General features: G+C 36.1%; 3 protein-coding genes and 1 pseudogene across 6 annotated transcripts; 1 reads left to right on the forward strand and 3 right to left on the reverse strand.

The window, feature by feature from the left end:
* Positions 1-1,352: 1,352 nt before the first annotated feature.
* LOC147555452 (F-box protein At1g30790-like) lies at positions 1,353-4,185 on the reverse strand. Of its 3 annotated transcripts, none has more exons than XM_086662981.1 (2): positions 2,604-4,185; positions 1,353-1,371 (listed from the first exon to the last, which is right to left on the reverse strand). In XM_086662981.1, exon 1 carries the CDS (start codon positions 4,182-4,184, stop codon positions 2,631-2,633), a length of 1,554 nt encoding a protein of 517 aa, XP_086519107.1. In that variant the 5' UTR covers position 4,185; the 3' UTR covers positions 1,353-1,371; positions 2,604-2,630. The 3 variants fall into 3 exon arrangements, with proteins under 3 accessions (XP_086519107.1, XP_086519106.1, XP_086519105.1); XM_086662980.1 differs by lacking the exon at positions 1,353-1,371 and adding an exon at positions 1,810-2,058; XM_086662979.1 differs by lacking the exon at positions 1,353-1,371 and adding an exon at positions 1,810-2,126.
* LOC147555453 (putative F-box protein At2g02030) lies at positions 2,128-14,198 on the reverse strand. Of its 2 annotated transcripts, none has more exons than XM_086662982.1 (2): positions 11,940-14,198; positions 2,128-2,560 (listed from the first exon to the last, which is right to left on the reverse strand). In XM_086662982.1, the coding sequence occupies exon 1, from the start codon at positions 13,681-13,683 to the stop codon at positions 12,133-12,135; it is 1,551 nt and encodes a 516-aa protein (XP_086519108.1). In that variant the 5' UTR covers positions 13,684-14,198; the 3' UTR covers positions 2,128-2,560; positions 11,940-12,132. The 2 variants fall into 2 exon arrangements, with proteins under 2 accessions (XP_086519108.1, XP_086519109.1); XM_086662983.1 differs by lacking the exon at positions 2,128-2,560 and adding an exon at positions 10,567-11,152 and having other exon boundaries at positions 11,987-14,198.
* LOC147555454 (lysine--tRNA ligase, chloroplastic/mitochondrial-like) lies at positions 5,879-18,162 on the forward strand (annotated as a pseudogene).
* LOC147555455 (F-box protein At1g30790-like) lies at positions 15,020-16,880 on the reverse strand. The gene has a single exon (XM_086662984.1). The coding sequence runs from the start codon at positions 16,771-16,773 to the stop codon at positions 15,229-15,231; it is 1,545 nt and encodes a 514-aa protein (XP_086519110.1). The 5' UTR covers positions 16,774-16,880; the 3' UTR covers positions 15,020-15,228.
* Positions 18,163-18,571: the final 409 nt, after the last annotated feature.

The raw sequence follows: 18,571 nt of genomic DNA on the forward strand, positions 1-18,571 counted from the left end.
GCAATCCCAACATCCCACACCCAATTAACCAAACAAAAATGGTAGGAACTTGCTAGGCTTTCAACTCACATCTTCTTGGCCATGTACAAGACCCAAGATGCTTGGAAGTTGATTCTTTAGTAGATGCTATATATTCCGTGAGATTTTAGTGGCAATGTCCAAAGTTATTAAAGGCAATTGAGCTAAAAGAAATTCTAATTGTGGTTCAAAGCAATGTATGTTTAAGACGCATTGTCTCAACTAATGTTTGACTCGCCTTCGATTGCGGTCGCAGGCTCCTGCCGGCGACCAAGACTGAATTGTTGGTTCTTACCAGAGAGAAACTGAGACGCTAATTTGTTCCCCATGGGCTGCTTTTGCGCTTGTTCTTCTTCATCAATGCCACCCCAAGTACCGATGCCCTCTCATCCAAATTTTCGTCTTCCCCCATGGCTATGAACTTGACAATGGAACAAACAAACTAGGTCGGATTACATTAATAACGACTATCATGTACAATTTAGTTAGGGGAATTTACCGATACCCCCTCATCCCTAATGTCTAATTGGCGATACTCCTTTTTAATCGGACATTAGTGAAACCTCTTTTTTTGCACTTAGAAGTACAAAAATATCCTTATCCTTATTGTTTTACCTATTTTTTTTTTTCTTGATTTCTTATACCTCTTCGATGTTATGCTTAACAACGTATTTTCATTTCTTATACCTTCTTTATTTCTCTTATCCATCTTTATCTAATTTACCAACAATATTTGTCGAAAATTTAAAATTAATAAATCACAACAATTCGAAATTAAAAATCGTCTAAGAAAAAAATTTAACTTCTCATTTGTTTTTTGTTTTACGTTAAAATTGATGTTTCCAAGTGTAACCAATTTGACAGTGACCTCTTGATAATGTTGTTCTTTCAATTAAGTATAACTCGTATGCATTAAAAAAATACAAATGTAAATTGAAATTATGAATTGAACGAAAAGTTAAAATGAAATACTAATTGAACTTGCAAATGAGATTGAAAAATTCTTCGAAAGACCAAACTTAGAATATTATTTCAATCATGAACTTCAAACTAGATAGAAAAATTCATGCGAAGGCCGAAGTTAGGTGTTATGTCGGTCGTAATGATATGTGCAAAAAAATATATATAAACTAAGTGCAGGGCTATTTTCGTACTTCGAGTGTGAGAAGGGGAATTTCACTAATATCTGATCAAAAAGGAGATATCACTAATTTGACATTAGAGATGAGGGGGTTTCGCTAAATTCCCCATTTAATTATTAGAAACTAGATATTTCTAAGTTCTAATACTTGAGGAGTTGAGGTAGCTTCTATCTATCAGAATCATACTAGCCAGCCCCAATCTCAAGCAAACCTTCACTTTACTGCCGGCAAAAAGAGAACTATGAAGATTAATAAATCTCTTTTAACCCAAACTTAGTCATAATAAATTGAGGAAGTCAAGCTTGCGAAGTGCATTGCCATTAACAATATATCTCTTCTAACCCTACCCTGAACTAGGTTGATTGAACAATATGAAAGAGGAAGATTAATCAGCAAGCAGTGACTTGGCATTTTTTTACTTGGTCTGTTTAATTAACTGTAAAAAGCAAACACCTGATAGGGTTGATGTTGAAGACTAAGAATTTCCTTGCTCCTAAATTATATAAAAATTTTGCGAACAATAAAACAAGAAACAAAGATGAAAAAAGAAATGTTCTTTTTATTTAAGATAAAACTTATAGACTCATATGCGATTTTCAGAAGTCAAACCCAAGAACATCGCAACACAAATGATTATTGAACGTTCAAATAGGAATTTCAATGAGTCTTTATTCATTGATTTGAATTTTTCTTACAAAAAAAGTACATTGAATTGTCTCCTTACAATATCGCAGATTGAATCTGAATGAGTTATTATGCTTTCTAGCAAGCCGCTATGGTGAAATCGGTAGACACATTGCTCTTAAGAAGCAATACTAGAGCATCTCGGTTCGAGTCCGAGTGGCGGCATCTTCTAAAAGAGATACGATTGGATTATGATAGTTAATCGTATGAGAAGCTGTGAAATAACAGCCAAGATGGACATATGAAATACAAAAGAATATTGTTATTCTGCAAGCTCAAAATCTGAAAAGAGAGATAAATTTATGTTCATATAAATTCACTCTATACCGCAAAAGCAAGAGTTGGTAACATATGGAACTATGTATAAACTATATCAGACTTTTCATCTCCATTACCCATTTCAATTTTAATATCCAGAGACGTAGCATTAAAGGTGTGGGAACATAAGAAATAAGCCGAGCTGAAAAATAAAGATCTTCTCGAATCCATAGAAACAGAAGGAGAGAGAGCTTCTTGTAGACATACATACATATATCAATGTTGGTAGTAACTTAAGACAGGGGATGGGTCTGAGTTATACATCTGAAAAGTTTCGTCGTTCATATTCATCAACCCTCAAGCACAAAGCAGTAACTAGAGATCATAGTGACAAATAAAATACCAATCCTTGACATCTACTACTCAAATGTTCTCCTTAAATAAACTTAACCAAGTACCTAGTATAAACATAGGGTATAAACTAAAAAGAAGGCAACTTACTTTTCGAGAGAGAGTGAAGCTAATCCATCAGCTACTAGGAGAGAGAGCATTGTGATTGTTAAGGGGCAAAAGGTTCTCTGAGAAAGTAGTAAAAAAACTGGCAGAAAGGATATGTGGAATTGAGGAGGGAATTGATCCATTTACGTCAAACTCTGTCCAAGTACCCGTCTTCCAATTGTAACAATAATAAAACACACACTTCTTCTTTTCTTTACCAAAGTTCCATCCGTCAGAGTGGGTTAATATAATCTTGTCATCTGATCCTACGAAAGTATGAAAGTAAACCCAATGATCCGCACCCAAATTCCAAGGCAATGTGATACTACTCTTTTGACTCCATCTTCCGTTGTTGAGTGAAGAATGGCTACTACTACTATCAGTAGACGCCTCTTTGTAATCATCTTCATATATATACATGTTGAACACACAATCTTTGATTCTTATTAACATGGCTAAACACCCATCCACTTCTAATAATTGAAGATGTTGATAAGTATTACTATAATAACGATGGACAGCGAAATCTGCTGGGCAGTTATCTAGACACTGATCAAGGATGAAATCAGGGAGTGTGATTGCTCTGAACTTCTCGCTTCCTACATCAAATGCCACTAAGCATATAGGACGACGATTAATTTCAAAGTAGACATCCGTAAGATCATCAGTGCTCCAATAAATAACACCATTCACATAAACAGAATCACCCAATAGTTCACAAGGTGGAAGCTCGTTGATCCTTCTCCAAGATGTATTATTATTACCTTGGCACCCTCTTAAGGTCAAAACCTCACAAATAGTAAACCAGGGATGTGCAAATGACAATTGCATCTTCCACACACAGAGCACTTTGTGTTCATTAGTGGCAGGATCAAAACCAAATTCGTACTTGGACTCTACATCTGAGTAATGCAACCTACACTTATGTATGCCATTGACAATTTTTTTTTCGTCTAACAATGATGATTCAAACCATGGGGATATTTCTCCGGTACTTAAATTGTATATACGAACAGCAAAATCGAATCGAGAGTCAATGAGACAGATTAAACCATTTACAGGTTTCGTAATTCTATCGTAACCTGTAGAGTCAATCTCCCTTACAGTGTCAACCACAACTTTTGTGCGGCTTTCGCCTTCAAACAACAAGTCAGCTGTAACATGGTATTCCTTGTAAGGCCAAGTGTCTATTTCAGAATCCACTTTATATAAGGCATCTAAATCATTGACGTATTCCTTGTGAGTGTCTATGTCATAATCTGATTCTGCAGGAACAACAATCAATAGACGGGTGGGAGAGCGTGTTTTAGAAAGGGTAAAGTGTGAATCGATGAAGTGTTTATCATGCTGAATTGTGGAACACCAATGCTTAGAAACACTCTTGAAACGGAATAGGGACTTGACAGGGAGTCTGGTTAGTATCTCACTTACTACTAAAGAATCATTGCCAATAACATCAATAACACTAGTTTCGAGTGGGATTGCTCTGAACTTGTCACCTGGAAGAATACTATTACTACGAATCCACCTAAAACAATTCACATAAACGGAATTATTATCCATTATCAACTGATACGGAAGCATGATTTTAATCAAGACAAACTTTAAACATCAACGATCCTGTCATGATTTAATCAACAAAAAGATTAGTTATGAAAGTTGTACTAATCAAGTCAAATATAAATCATGGGGAGATTGTAGAAAGACATACTCTTTTGCCTTAGGCGTTCTGTTTGTTCTTCGATAAATGAATGTGAAGGAAGACAAAGGGTAGCGTTTGCCCTACTCTGAACTAGGCTCACAGTGAGATAGCGTACTGCGTACACAATGAAGGGAAGTTTTATTAGGGGCCGTTTTTGTTAAAAGGACCTACCCACCCTCATTTTTGGGTTTTTGGTTATAAGCACTCCTTGTTAGAAGTACTTTCAATTATACAATCGACGACAAACTTGATGCCGTTCGGTCACCATTTTTTTTTTTCGGGAAAAGATAAAACTCATAAAAGATAACATAGTTTTACAACAGTACAAAGAAAGATAAAACCATGCGATTTAAACGAGAAGGACTAAATAGACTATTCAACCAAACTTTGGACCATAGCTTCTGTCGCCAAAATATGGGCCACCTGATTGCAATGTCGCGGAGTATAAAGAATGGATACGTGTCTGGTTGATATTCTACCACGCAGGGAAGCAATCTCGTCCATCAAACGCGAAGGGGCCTGAAGATCGACGATTGTTAATAAATCGACCAAAACCCTACTATCACCTTCTAGTATAAAGTCTTCTATCCCCGTCTCTTCAGCTAGATCTAAACCTAACTGAAACCCTATGAACTCGCTATGGAGCGACGATCGTGGTCTGAAAACTAACTTCTTTGTTCTTACTATAACACCAGATGAATCTCGTGCGACTGCAGCTGCTGATGCATGACCATCCTTGTAAGAACAATCACAATTTATTTTGATTTGTCCATCTTGAGGGTGAATCCAGTTATCTGTGTCAAGCTTAGTAGTAAATGAAGAAGAGACAAGAGAAGTAAGAACTAACCTTAGTGATTCCTTCGTATTCCACCAACAACGGGTTAGATCTACTTGTTTTTGGTTAAAGTGCATGTCGTTTCTCATCTTCCACCATTCCCATAAGAGATAAGTGAAGATAAACCAGATTCGTTCTTGTTCTTTACTTTGTAGACACTTTTTGAGATTAATAACTAAATCATCTCCCATATTTTGTAAAATAATTTTGATCAGAGGGGGATGGTATATTATCTTGTGTGCCTCAGAAATGCTGTTGATTTTATTGGGTTTCCTCCCCCAACCTCATTATAGCAAAACAAAACAGTTAACTATCTATGAATTGAGATTTATGAGAAAAATATGAGAGATGAGAGAGATAGATGTTTATGTTGGATTTGAGAGAGAATTCATATGGAAAATAATGGTTGTGGTGTTCGGAAGAGGTGGCCAGAAATGACGGTCAGAATAGATCTAAGATGGAGGTAGAAGAAACTTGAAAGAAAAAACATTAAGGGTGTGGTGTTTGGAAGACAATTTTTTTTTGTATCCACCCAGAAGTTCTTACCCGGAGAATTTCTTTATTTCCCCAAATCAGCGACCATAACAAAAAGTCAAGAATTTGTACAAAGAAAACCCAAGAATAAAGACGACAATCCCACAATTATTTTTCATAGTGGTTATGTCCGAGAACCATCAAGAATTGTCAGGTCGTCCCATCTGTAAGTTCTTGGGAGTTTGCAGATCAATCTCATTCTGAACAATGTCAAAGTTCTTAAAGGTTCTGGGTCGACCAAGTCTGAAAAACCCCCGAGAACATAAAAGTTAGAGCAAGAGATATAAAAGTTACGAGAAATGGAAGAGAAAAAGAAGTTAGCGAATACAATTTGAAAGTTCTTAAAGGTTCTTAGATCGAACAAATCTGAGAACCCCCTCGAGAATCAAGAGAGGTAAAAGTTAAAGAGACAGTGGAAGAGAAAAAGAAGTTAGAGAGAGAGAAAAAAAAAGATGCAGGACTGGGAGGAAAGTTGGAGATAAAGAAGTGAAAGAGAGAGAAGTTATAGGGGGCAAAGAGAGAGAGAGAGTGAACGGGACTGAAAGTGAAGTGAAAGAAAAGGAAGAAGCGAAAGCGAGATAAAAGTGAAAGAGCAAGATGGAAAAGAGGGGGAAGGGAAAGAGAAACAAAAATGAAAGAGAGAGATGTGAAAGGGCGAGAAGATAATGATTTGACGAAATATTAGACTTATTCTCGTGACACCGTGCTAGTATATCAAATTTGCAACAATAATAGGAGACAAAAGCACAGGATTAAGTCCAATTTTACACGTGATATCTTATGCCTAAGTTAAACGAATAATTAAAGAGACCTAAAGCCCGACAATAAAAAGCCTAAATCCCGACAAATCTACTTTATTTAGTGCTTAAATTACATTGAATAAATCTTTGTGATAAATTGCTTCCACCGATTCTCGATCTCAAGACCTCATGGGCTTGAGAGGGATGTCCTACCACTGCACCAAAGGGTGGTGGACGTGTGGAAGGTTAAAAAAAGGTGGCCAATACGCGGACAACAGTTTTTCTTATATGGACAACTATTTTCGGGCCCGATGCGAGTCAACTATACTTGACTTAGTTGACTTTGATTTAATAAGGGGACAACTCCAAAAAGTCTTAGATACTAATAATTAGTAACTTGTGGACTACTAACAAAAATAATAGTTAAAGATTGAAAACCTAAACTGTCTTCTTCATCTTCTTCCTTCTTTTTAGTCTTCTTCTTCTTTCTTCACTTCTACTAAAAGTAAACTGTAGTTTATACCATTTTTTTATCAAACCCTAGATGGATGAAGAAGACAAAATCTCTTCTTAGTTTTATTCTTCTTTATTCACTTCTACTAAAAGTATATTGTAGTTTCTACCATTTTTTTTATCAAACCCTAGATGGATGAAGAAGACAAAATCCCTCAATCTGCACCTGAAGAAGTTTTTCCGGACGTTTCTATAATAGGCATTAATGAAATTGATGAGGTAAAACAGAACATAACTTGCGACGAAAATCTGGCAAAATCGGACAATTTTTCAGATTTTCGTAGCAACTTAACTCCTGTTATGCCATATTTGCGCAGAAAATCTGGAAAATTGTCCGATTTTGCCAGATTTTATTAATATTAAGAGATTATATTGTTTCCTAGTCTAGTTTAGTTAGGAGAAACTAGGAAACCCTAAACCCTATAAATAAGAGATGGGCTCTAGGAGTTTAAGCATTCGATTACTAATCATCTCCCAACTATTAATGGTAGTATTCAAACCATACAAACCCAAATCCCTTAATTCCAAGAGATATCCTGAACATGGGAAAATTTATCTTCGATATCTCTTATATATCTTGGACTCATTTTGATCGTCGGATCTCTTAATGTCGATCCGTCTCATCTTCATATATCTTGGACCGTTGATATTTGATATCTTCGGATCTCGATTCATCTCGATCTACTCTAACAATAACCACTATTCGACTTGTAATGTCCAATTAAAGACGCTTGTGGATATTGGTGATAGCTAACCGTCTTTAGTTCTGTCAGCCATTTACCAATTTTTTGGCATATCTGAGCTTACAAGGAAGTCAAAAAAGTATTTATCTTTATACTTGTATTCTTCTCTTTTTGATAGTTAATCTGAAGTCAATTCTATGTCTTCTCAGGCCGTAAATTGATACACTGACTTTCATGATTTCCTTTGTCGCTAACATGATAATGAATGTGGTGTTTGGATTAATTACTAATTGACTTGTTTTGTGTTTCAGGAGAGCTATCTGTGTGCATCAATTCCTTTGCTGTTCTTACAATCTTCACTTCTCCCATTACCGGATAAATTTCATGGTCTAACTGATGTAGATAAGTGTTATCTTCAACGGTGAGTTCACAGTCCAAATACTATTAGAACACATGCTTGTCTGAAACTTGATTTATGCTTCCATGAATCTCTTTTAATCTTCTTATGAGTACAAGAATCTATTGCTAACATTTGTTGAAGTATAGTCTCATTTTCTATATCTAACATATTATGACGTATTATGTTTGTTCTTAGGTATATAGATATGATCGCAAATCCTGAGGTAGCTGAGATATTCCGCGCAAGAGCAAAGGTGAGAAAATTTTCCTGGTGGTAAACTTAAATCAATTTATATGTACTTTTGTGCTGCTTGTGGTGGAGACTATTCATATAATATTTGTTCGATACATTTTTAGAGTTCATAACTTCATATTTCCCATTCTAGCTGATTATTTAGTTTGCTTCAACTTTAGTGAACTCATACAATCAAACGGGAGTGTCCATGGAACCAATCACCATCCTCTATTCGTAAGATATGTGTACACTGTACATCATGGAAGAGCAAAGAAGAACTAGCTCACTGACAACTTATTTTGCTGTATCTAGTTCAATGGCATTCACTGATAGTAAAAAAAAAAAAAAAAAAAAAAAGAATTACAAACCAAATGTACGCGGGGAATGTCAATCCTATGTGAAGTATGAAGAAATAGTAAGTCAAGGGCTAATTGCAAAAACCTGTCACAAAGCCATCAGAATTCTACTGAGCCTCACTGATTGGTTATGTGACTCGTTGATGCAATCAGTTCGATGGATAAGCACTCCTTTTACTTTTCTATTCTTTGGATCCCTGAACAGGGCAATGGAGTTCTAAGTAAACCTTTCATATTTTGGCTATATAGACTCAACATATAGTTTTAGGGTCTTCATACTACTAATGTACTCTCAACTATCTTACATTTTTGGGGTGAAAATACTTCATATGTTGCGTAACCTGCTAATTTCCATGTGATGCCATTACATGCTTTATTGTTTTCTTCAATGAACATTGTGGTTGCCGATTTTAGTGTGTTGGCGCAGATTGTTTCAGAGATACGAATGGCAGTTGAATCTTTTGGCTTTATCGAAGTGGAAACTCCAGTCCTACAGGTTACACTTTCTCTTATGCTTAATTCCTAGTGTTTACTCCATTTTGTGATAGAATATTTAATGTTGCTGATGTTACGTTCCTGGAGGTTGTGACAGATGCAAAGTGAGTGAAGAATCAGTGTCTCGTTTGTTGATCCACTGTTCGGAAGCTGTGAAGCTTTGGAACTTCTTCCTTGGGTCTATTTGGATGAATTGGAGCCTTCCAGCTTCTCTAGATCAGCTCATAGCTTAGTGGAGGAAGGTACCAGTGAAGAAATCGAAGAGAGGCTTATGGAACCTTGTCCCTTTTGTCATATGTTGGTATATTTAGAAGGCTAGGAATGAGGGTATCTTTAAGGATTCTCTTCCTGCCTTCAAGGTTTGTGGAGGAAGATGTTTTGGGTGTTCTTTTCCATTGGAGTAGGTCCCTTGACTGGACCAGGGCTTTTTCGTATTTTGACTTCGTGTGGAATTGAGGGGCGGGGGTGGGGGGAGAGTATCTTGAGTATGTAATTGTATTAGCTCCCCCTTTTCTTCTTGTATAGTCTTTTGTATTCTTTTTCCCTTATATTAATTCGAAGTTTTCAAAGAAAAATGTTACGTTCCTGGAAGAGTCTGGTTCAGGGACCTTCTTACAATAGTACGACATTAAGAGGAACTGTTATGGTTCAATTCAGGACCTGATCAATAGTGGTTTAATGGTTACGGTTCACTCTGATATTGGCTAAGAAAACTAGATGTTAGCAATTTCTCAGAGATATGCTCCATTTTGAATTTATATTGTTAAATTCTTAAAAAGATGCCACTCAATTCCCAATTACTTAAGATTCCAGGATCAGTTTTTGGTGATTAGAGAATATAACAATTGAAATTTAAGTGGTAGGATTGCCCACGTAAAACCTTTGAGTTTATAATGATGATTTAGCTCCGAAAACTCCACTCTTACGTGATTAATAATGTGCAAGAGAAGTGGTTTGGTATAACTTTGGTAATTGAGGAACTTTAATATCGTTTGGAACTTCAAATACTAAAAGTTTCTTGAACTTGATATCCATTTGTCGCATCAAGAACCTTTTTGGTGGGCAAGGAGAGGAAATCGCTTACATTTTATTTTGATCAACCAGGGAGCAGCTGGTGGAGCAGAGGCTAGACCCTCTATTACATACCATAATTCCCTAGGAAGGGATCTTTACTTGAGAATTGCAACCGAGCTCCACTTGAAGAGAATGATGGTGAGGATTCACATATTTTTCCTTGTATTGTCTAGCATGGTATTCTTACCAATCTGATATGTTTTCTGTAGTTAATTTTTGAACTTCTATTTAGTAAGAAACAAAGATTCTCGTGTATGTTTTCGTTTCTGTTGCTAACTAATTCGTGTTGGATTTTGAACCAATTCAAGTTTAATTATGTTTGGTAACTGAACCTGTAACGAATAAAATACCACCTGCTTGTAGGTTGGAGGGTTTGAAAAAGTGTATGAAATCAGTCGAATTTTCAGAAATGAAGGCATTTCAACTCGTCATAATCCTGAATTTACCACAATCGAGGTATATCCCTGTTTCGGTTACATCTTAACTATGACAGCTATAAGTTTCTCCTATTTCACATGATACAAAACTTTCGATAACAGTCATTAACTTTTAGATGTATGAAGCATATTCAGACTATCAGAGCATGATGAACATGGCAGAGGAAATTATTGTCCGATGTGCTCTTGCGGTTCAAGGGAAGCTTGCTGTTCATTACCAGGTCAAATCTTTGACTAATTTCCTATTATCAAGTTGCTAATTTTGTGAAAACCTCATAAATGTGCCGGACTCCTGAAGAACTATGTCCGCAGATTATGATATCAGATCTCAAATTTTGTTGCCAAAGTTCTTTTCACGTACCACTTCAAATGTTCCGGTTTCTTAGAAGTGCTGAAATTGTTTGACAAGAGCTCCATAATGGAAACTCATTTTTACTTGCAAATCAGACTTCAGTGAGTTTGGCAATGATGTCGAAGCTGCTAAAGTAGCCGCCATTAAAGCACTTGGATTGGAAAGCAAGGACAAGTCTTCTATTGAAGCATGTCCATCTGTTGGCAACGTTCTTAATGAGGTTAACTGTACTTTGAGCTTGAATTTGATTGAAACTTTTAATACTTTCTTACCGTTATGATCTCTTCTATGATTTTCTCTATAGTGTTAATTTTAGTGATCAGAGTAAAAGTTATCTATGAATCAAGGAACAAAATGTTGACATATTTCGGTCGACACGCTGCTCTTAAGAGGCAGTGCTAGAGCATCTCGGTTCGAGTCCGAGTGGCGGCATCTTCTAAAAGAGATACGATTAGATTATGATAGCTAATCGTATGAGAAGCTGTGAAATAACAGCCAAGATGGACATAAGAAATACAAAAGAATATTGTTATTCTGCAAGCTCAAAATCTGAAAAGAGAGATAAATTTATGTTCATATAAATTCACTCTATACCGCTAAAGCAAGAGTTGGTAACATACGGAACTATGTATAAACTATATCAGACTTTTCATCTCCATTACCCATTTCAATTTTAATATCCAGAGACGTAGCATTAAAGGTGTGGGAACATAAGAAATAAGCAGAGCTGAAAAATAAAGATCTTCTCAAATCCATAGAAACAGAAGGAGAGAGAGCTTCTTGTAGACATACATACATATATCAATGTTGGTAGTAACTTAAGACAGGGGATGGGTCTGAGTTATACATCTGAAAAGTTTCGTCGTTCATATTCATCAACCCTCAAGCACAAAGCAGTAACTAGAGATCATAGTGACAAATAAAATACCAATCCTTGACATGTACTACTCAAAATTTTCTCCTTAAATAAACTTAACCAAGTACTAATATAACCATAGGTAGATGTATAAACTAAAAAGAAGGCAACTTACTTTTCGAGAGAGAGTGCAGCTAATCCATCAGCTGCTGGGAGAGAGAGCATTGTGATTGTCAAGGGGTAAAAGGTTCTCTGAGAAAGTAGTAAAAAAAACTGGTAGAAAGGATATGTGGAATCGAGGAGGGAATTGATCCATTTACGTCAAACTCTGTCCAAGTACCCGTCTTCCAATTGTAACAATAAAAAAACACACTTCTTCTTTTCTTTACCAAAGTTCCATCCACCAGAGTGGGTTAATATAATCTTGTCATCTGATCCTACGAAAGTATGAAAAAAAACCCAAGGATACGCACCCAAATTCCAAGGCAATGTGATACTACTCATTCGACTCCATCTTCCGTTGTTGCGTGAAGAATTGCTACTACTACTACTATCAGTAGACGACTCTTTGTAATCATCTTCATATATATACATGTTGAACACACAATCTTTGATTCTTATTAACATGGCTAAACACCCATCCACTTCTAATAATTGAACATGTTGATGAGTATTACTATAATAATAATGGACAGCGAAGGCTGCTGGGCAGTTATCTAGACACTGATCAAGGATGAAATCAGGGAGTGTGATTGCTCTGAACTTCTCGCTTCCTACATCAAATGCCACTAAGCATATAGGACGACGAATAATTCTAAAGTCGACATCCGTAAGATCATAAGTGCTCCAATAAATAACACCATTCACATAAACAGAATCACCCAATAGTCCACAAGGTGGAACCTCGTTGATCCTTCTCCAAGATGTATTATTATTACCTTGGAACCCTCTTAAGGTCAAAACCTCACAAATAGTAAACCAGCGATCTGAAGAGGACATGTTCCACACACAGAGCACTTTGTATTCACTAGTGGCAGGATCAAAACCAAATTCGTACTTGGACTGTATACATGAGTAAGGCAACCTATAGTTAGGTATGCCATTGAAATTTTTTTTTTCGTTTAACAATGATGATTCAAACCATGGTGATATTTCTCCGGTACTTAAATTGTATATACGAACAGCATAATCAAATTGAGAGTCAATGAGACAGATTAAACCATTTACAGGTTTCGTAATTCTATCGTAACCTGTAGAGTCAATCTCCCTTACAGTGTCAACCACAACTTTTGTGCGGATTTCGCCTTCAAACAAGTCAGCTGTAACATGGTATTCCTTGTCAGGCCAAGTGTCTATTTCAGAATCCACTTTATCTAAGGCATCTAAATCATTGACGTATTCCTTGTGAGTGTCTATGTCATAATCTGATTCTGCAGGAACAACAATCAATAGACGGGTGGGAGAGCGTGTTTTAGAAAGGGTAAAGTGTGAATCGATGAAGTGTTTATCATGCTGAATTGTGGAACACCAATGCTTAGAAACACTCTTGAAACGGAATAGGGACTTGACAGGGAGTCTGGTTAGTATCTCACTTACTACTAAAGAATCATTGTCAATAACATCAAAAACACTAGTTTTGAGTGGGATTGCTCTGAACTTGTCACTTCCTACACCTGGAAGAATACTATTACTACGAATCCACCTAAAATCATTCACATAAACGGAATTATTATCCATTATCAGCTGACACAGAAGCACGAGTTTATCGATCATTCCCCATCTATTATTATTATTATTATTACCTTGGCACCCTCTTAAGGTCAAAACCTCAAAAGTACAATACATGGTACCAGTATCATCGTCATGTTTCATAATGTTCAAGCGGCAGACCAATTTGTCTTCATTAGTGGTGGGTAGATGATCAAAACCTAGTTGATAGTTAGTACAATACTTAGGCCAAACTTATGGCTAAGGATGATGATGATGGTGATAAAGGTGTTGTTGGGGGGTAGTGAATGATATTGCTTCTAAAAACACTCTTAAAGCATTTCACCAGGAGATTTGTTGGTATCTCACATACCAAATCATCATTGTTATAATAAATCAGGTAAGAAGGATCATGTACCAGTCTGATAAACCTTCCAACCTCTTTGTTGAGATTAAATTCAGCAACTTCCATCCTGCTGATGATTCCCAGTAGCAGCTTTAGTACTAGTAGTATCCGGCTGAGAAATCATTAAAATTTCATGTCACTAAAAGCACAAACTTTAAACATCAATGATCCCGTGATTTAATTAACAAAAAGATTAGAAATTTCTTATGGAAGTTTTACTAATCAAATAAAATATAAATCATGGGGAAATTTCAGAGAGACACACTCTTTTGCCTTAGAGCGCGCGGGAGAGAGAGAGAAAGAGAAAGAGACAAGGATAGTGTTAACTGTTCTACCAAAGGAAATGAGCAAAGTGACATTGAAGTTCTGTTTAATGGTATTAATCTCTTAATGGTGTGTTTCTATGGTGACAATTTTGCTGCTTTGGCAGGTGTTCATTGATTCAAGGAAGCTGATCGGCTATTACTCACGTCGTCATGACCGTGTACAAGAAGACACAAGATGCTTGGAGTTGATTCTTAATGAGATAGCGCATACTCTGAAATAGCTAGATGCAACAATATTGAAACAGTAAGATTGGTCCGCAAGCACTGACTCGCACTAATACATAGTTTAGCTCAATAATCATATTAAATTAACTATTGCACGCAAACCAGATTGAGCCGATGTTGAAGACTAAGAACTTCCTTGCAACTAAGTTATAAGAAACCCGATCAGGAAACAAATACTAAAGAAAAGAAATGTGGGTTGGTTTATGATAAAACTTGTAGACCCCCATGCATTTTTTATGAGTCAAACCCAGAAACATCGCATCGGATTATGATTGTTACATATCAATTCACTCTATACCAAAAAAGACGATGTGGCATGGCATGGGACTATATATAACAATATCACACTTTTTTATCTCCATTACCAATTTCGATTTTTCTATATCTGAGAGGTGCAGCAATTAAATGTGTAGGAATGTAAGAAATTAGCCGAGCAGAACAAAGTAACTCTTCCCAAAGGCATAGAAACAGAAGGTGAAAGAGAGAGATACATACATACATATATAAATGTTGATAGTAACTTAAGACAGGATGGGTCTGATTATACATCTGAAAAAGTTTCGTCGTTCATATTCATCAACCCTCAAGCACAAAGCCGTAACTAGAGATCATAGTGACAAATAAAATACCAATCCTTGACATCTACTACTCAAATGTTCTCCTTAAATAAACTTAACCAAGTACTAGTATAAACATAGGGTATAAACTAAAAAGAAGGCAACTTACTTTTCGAGAGAGAGTGAAGCTAATCCATCAGCTACTAGGAGAGAGAGCATTGTGATTGTTAAGGGGCAAAAGGTTCTCTGAGAAAGTAGTAAAAACACTGGCAGAAAGGATATGAGGAATTGAGGAGGGAATTGATCCATTAACGTCAAACTCTGTCCAAGTACCCGTCTTCCAATTGTAACAATAAAAAAACACACACTTCTTCTTTTCTTTACCAAAGTTCCATCCGTCAGAGTGGGTTAATATAATCTTGTCATCTGATCCTACGAAAGTATGAAAGTAAACCCAATGATCCGCACCCAAATTCCAAGGCAATGTGATACTACTCGTTTGACTCCATCTTCCGTTGTTGAGTGAAGAATGGCTACTACTACTATCAGTAGACGCCTCTTTGTAATCATCTTCATATATATACATGTTGAACACACAATTTTTGATTCTTATTAACATGGCTAAACACCCATCCACTTCTAATAATTGAAGATGTTGATAAGTATTACTATAATAACGATGGACAGCGAAATCTGCTGGGCAGTTATCTAGACACTGATCAAGGATGAAATCAGGGAGTGTGATTGCTCTGAACTTCTCGCTTCCTACATCAAATGCCACTAAGCATATAGGACGACGAATAATTCTAAAGTCGACATCCGTAAGATCATCAGTGCTCCAATAAATAACACCATTCACATAAACAGAATCACCCAATAGTTCACAAGGTGGAACCTCGTTGATCCTTCTCCAAGATGTATTATTATTACCTTGGCACCCTCTTAAGGTCAAAACCTCACAAATAGTAAACGAGGGATGTTCAAATGACAATTTCATCTTCCACACACAGAGCACTTTGTGTTCATTAGTGGCAGGATCAAAACCAAATTCGTACTTGGACTCTACACCTGAGTAACGCAACCTACACTTATATATGCCATTGACAATTTTTTTTTCGTCTAACAATGATGATTCAAACCATGGGGATATTTCTCCGGTACTTAAATTGTATATACGAACAGCATAATCGAATTCAGAGTCAATGAGACAGATTAAACCATTTACAGGTTTCGTAATTCTATTATAACATTCAGAGTCAATCTCCCTAACGGTGTCAACCACAACTTTTGTGCGGCCTTCGTCCTCAAACAACAAGTCAGCTATAACATGGTATTCCTTGTCAGGCCAAGTGTCTATTTCACAACCCAAATCTTCTAAGAACAAGTTATCTAAGGCATCTAGATCATCGACGTATTCCTTGTGAGTGTCTATGTCATTACCTAATTGTGCATATCTGCTTGTCGACATCCTTGGTGCAGGAACAACAATCAATATACGGGTGGGAGAGCGTGTTTTAGAAAGGGTAAAGTGTGAATGAATAAAGTGTTTATCATGCTGAATTGTGGAACACCAATGCTTAGAAACACTCTTGAAACGGAAAAGGGATTTGACTGGGAGTCTGGTTAGTATCTCACTTACTAACAAATCATCATTGTTATTATAAATCAGGTAAGAAGGATCATGTAACAGTCTGATAAACCTTCCAACCTCTTTGTTGAGATTAAATTCAGCAACTTTCATCCTGCTGATGATGATTCCCAGTAGTAGCAGCTTTAGTACTAGTAGTATCCGGCTGAGAAAAAATCATTAAAAGCACAAACTTTAAACATCAACAATCTCGTCACGATTTAATCTGTTCATCAATCTTTCCATCATAGTATCAAAATATCGACTCCATTATCCTCTGATTTCTCAATCCAACCTCTCTAATGTTCTCTTTTTTCAACAGTAGAGAGAGGTGGAGGAAAGGAAGGAAATAAAAATAAAATCATCTCATTCCTCCTCCTCTGTTCACAATCAATCTCACATATTTCTCTCTTTCCCGTTTTCTTTCTTTTAAAGAAAGAAATCTTCATCTCTCTTTAAGTGCCTTCACAGTGCCTTCCCCTAAAGATAATCCAGACAAGGAATGAAATCCTTTCACAGTGCCTTCCCTCTTTAAGTGTCTGTTTAAAAGGAACTTTACAATGCCTTCCCTCTTTAAGTCTCTGTTTAAAAGGAACTTTCCCTCTCTTTCTATATAAGTAGGAGAGTATAACCCGTGTCCCGCACGAACACTTCTATCAATGTGTCACGTGAGGTGATCTATACGTGCCCACATTGTAACTATAGGCGCCTCTCAAAGGCTAAAGTTTTACAGGCGCCTCTCAAAGGCTAAAGTTTTACAGGCGCCTACAACCACCACCTTGATGGTATTTCTCTTGATGAATCAACATTGCTAAACAACAGAAACTCTAGTTATCTTATATTTGTTCCTATAATTTGATAAATCAAAAAATACTAAAACCCTAACAAGAATAATATTCTTCATTAGTTCATCTTATTGGTTTGCTTCTTCTATAATTTTCTCTTTAATAAACCAGTGGAGGAATAGATCATGATATAGAGAAACTACCCTTACACAAATTAATCTGTTTTTCTATCATAAGTAAATAAATATGTTTGATTTGATTTCCAAACCCTAGATACCAAGTAAGTAGGAAGAAGACCTGCCAAAATATGTTTGATTTGATTTCACATAAACAGAAAAGATAAGAAATAGGTAAAATCTAAAATAGGTAATCTAATAAGATGTTACCTCTAAAAAAAAAAAAAAAATAGATTGGTGGTTCTGTAGAGGGTTTTTATTCCGGATGGTTGTAAAGAGTAGGAACTATAGAGAGAGAGAGATTTGGTTTGTCCACTTAAAACTAATACAGTATATTACTTTTACATCCAAGGAACATTTTGTCCACATAACAAATTTGGTTGTCCACCTATTGGCAACCCATCTAAAGGATAAATGTACTTATTTACTCACATTTTTCAATGTGCCAGAACTAGAATAGTTAGTTATTGGAACTCTTCCCAGCTTTAGTTCTTGTGAGGATGCAAGTCTTTGAGATTGTTGTAGAACCCACCCTTCTGTAAAATAAGGTCTCCACAAAGATTTAACTTATAAGTTAATTCTTTCATCTCAATTTTCATTAGATAAATAAAGTAAGCATTTCTTATAGCAATTTCAAGAACGGGTTCCTTTGATGTTCGAAAGACATACAGGCATAACTATACCGGGGTGATGAAATAGGGAACCCCTTGCTTCTTTACTGCTAAAAGTAAATTGAAATAAAGATCAAAATGTAAGATTTAGGTAGGCTTGATCTAAAATAATTCCTATGTTTCTTTTTTCGTTCCTTTTTTTTATCCTGGTAGTTATTTATTCATTGTTTTGTTTGATATCCATTAAACTAAAATAGGGCTTATAAAAGGTCTGAAGGATCTTAGTCATCAACAAAATGAGCTGCATTTGCATATAAAATTTGATGAACGCCCTTCTCTC

This window comes from Eschscholzia californica, unplaced genomic scaffold (assembly GCF_041429995.1).
Source record: "Eschscholzia californica isolate CP2 unplaced genomic scaffold, dmEscCali1.0.p SCAF_2, whole genome shotgun sequence".
NCBI lineage: Eukaryota > Viridiplantae > Streptophyta > Magnoliopsida > Ranunculales > Papaveraceae > Eschscholzia > Eschscholzia californica.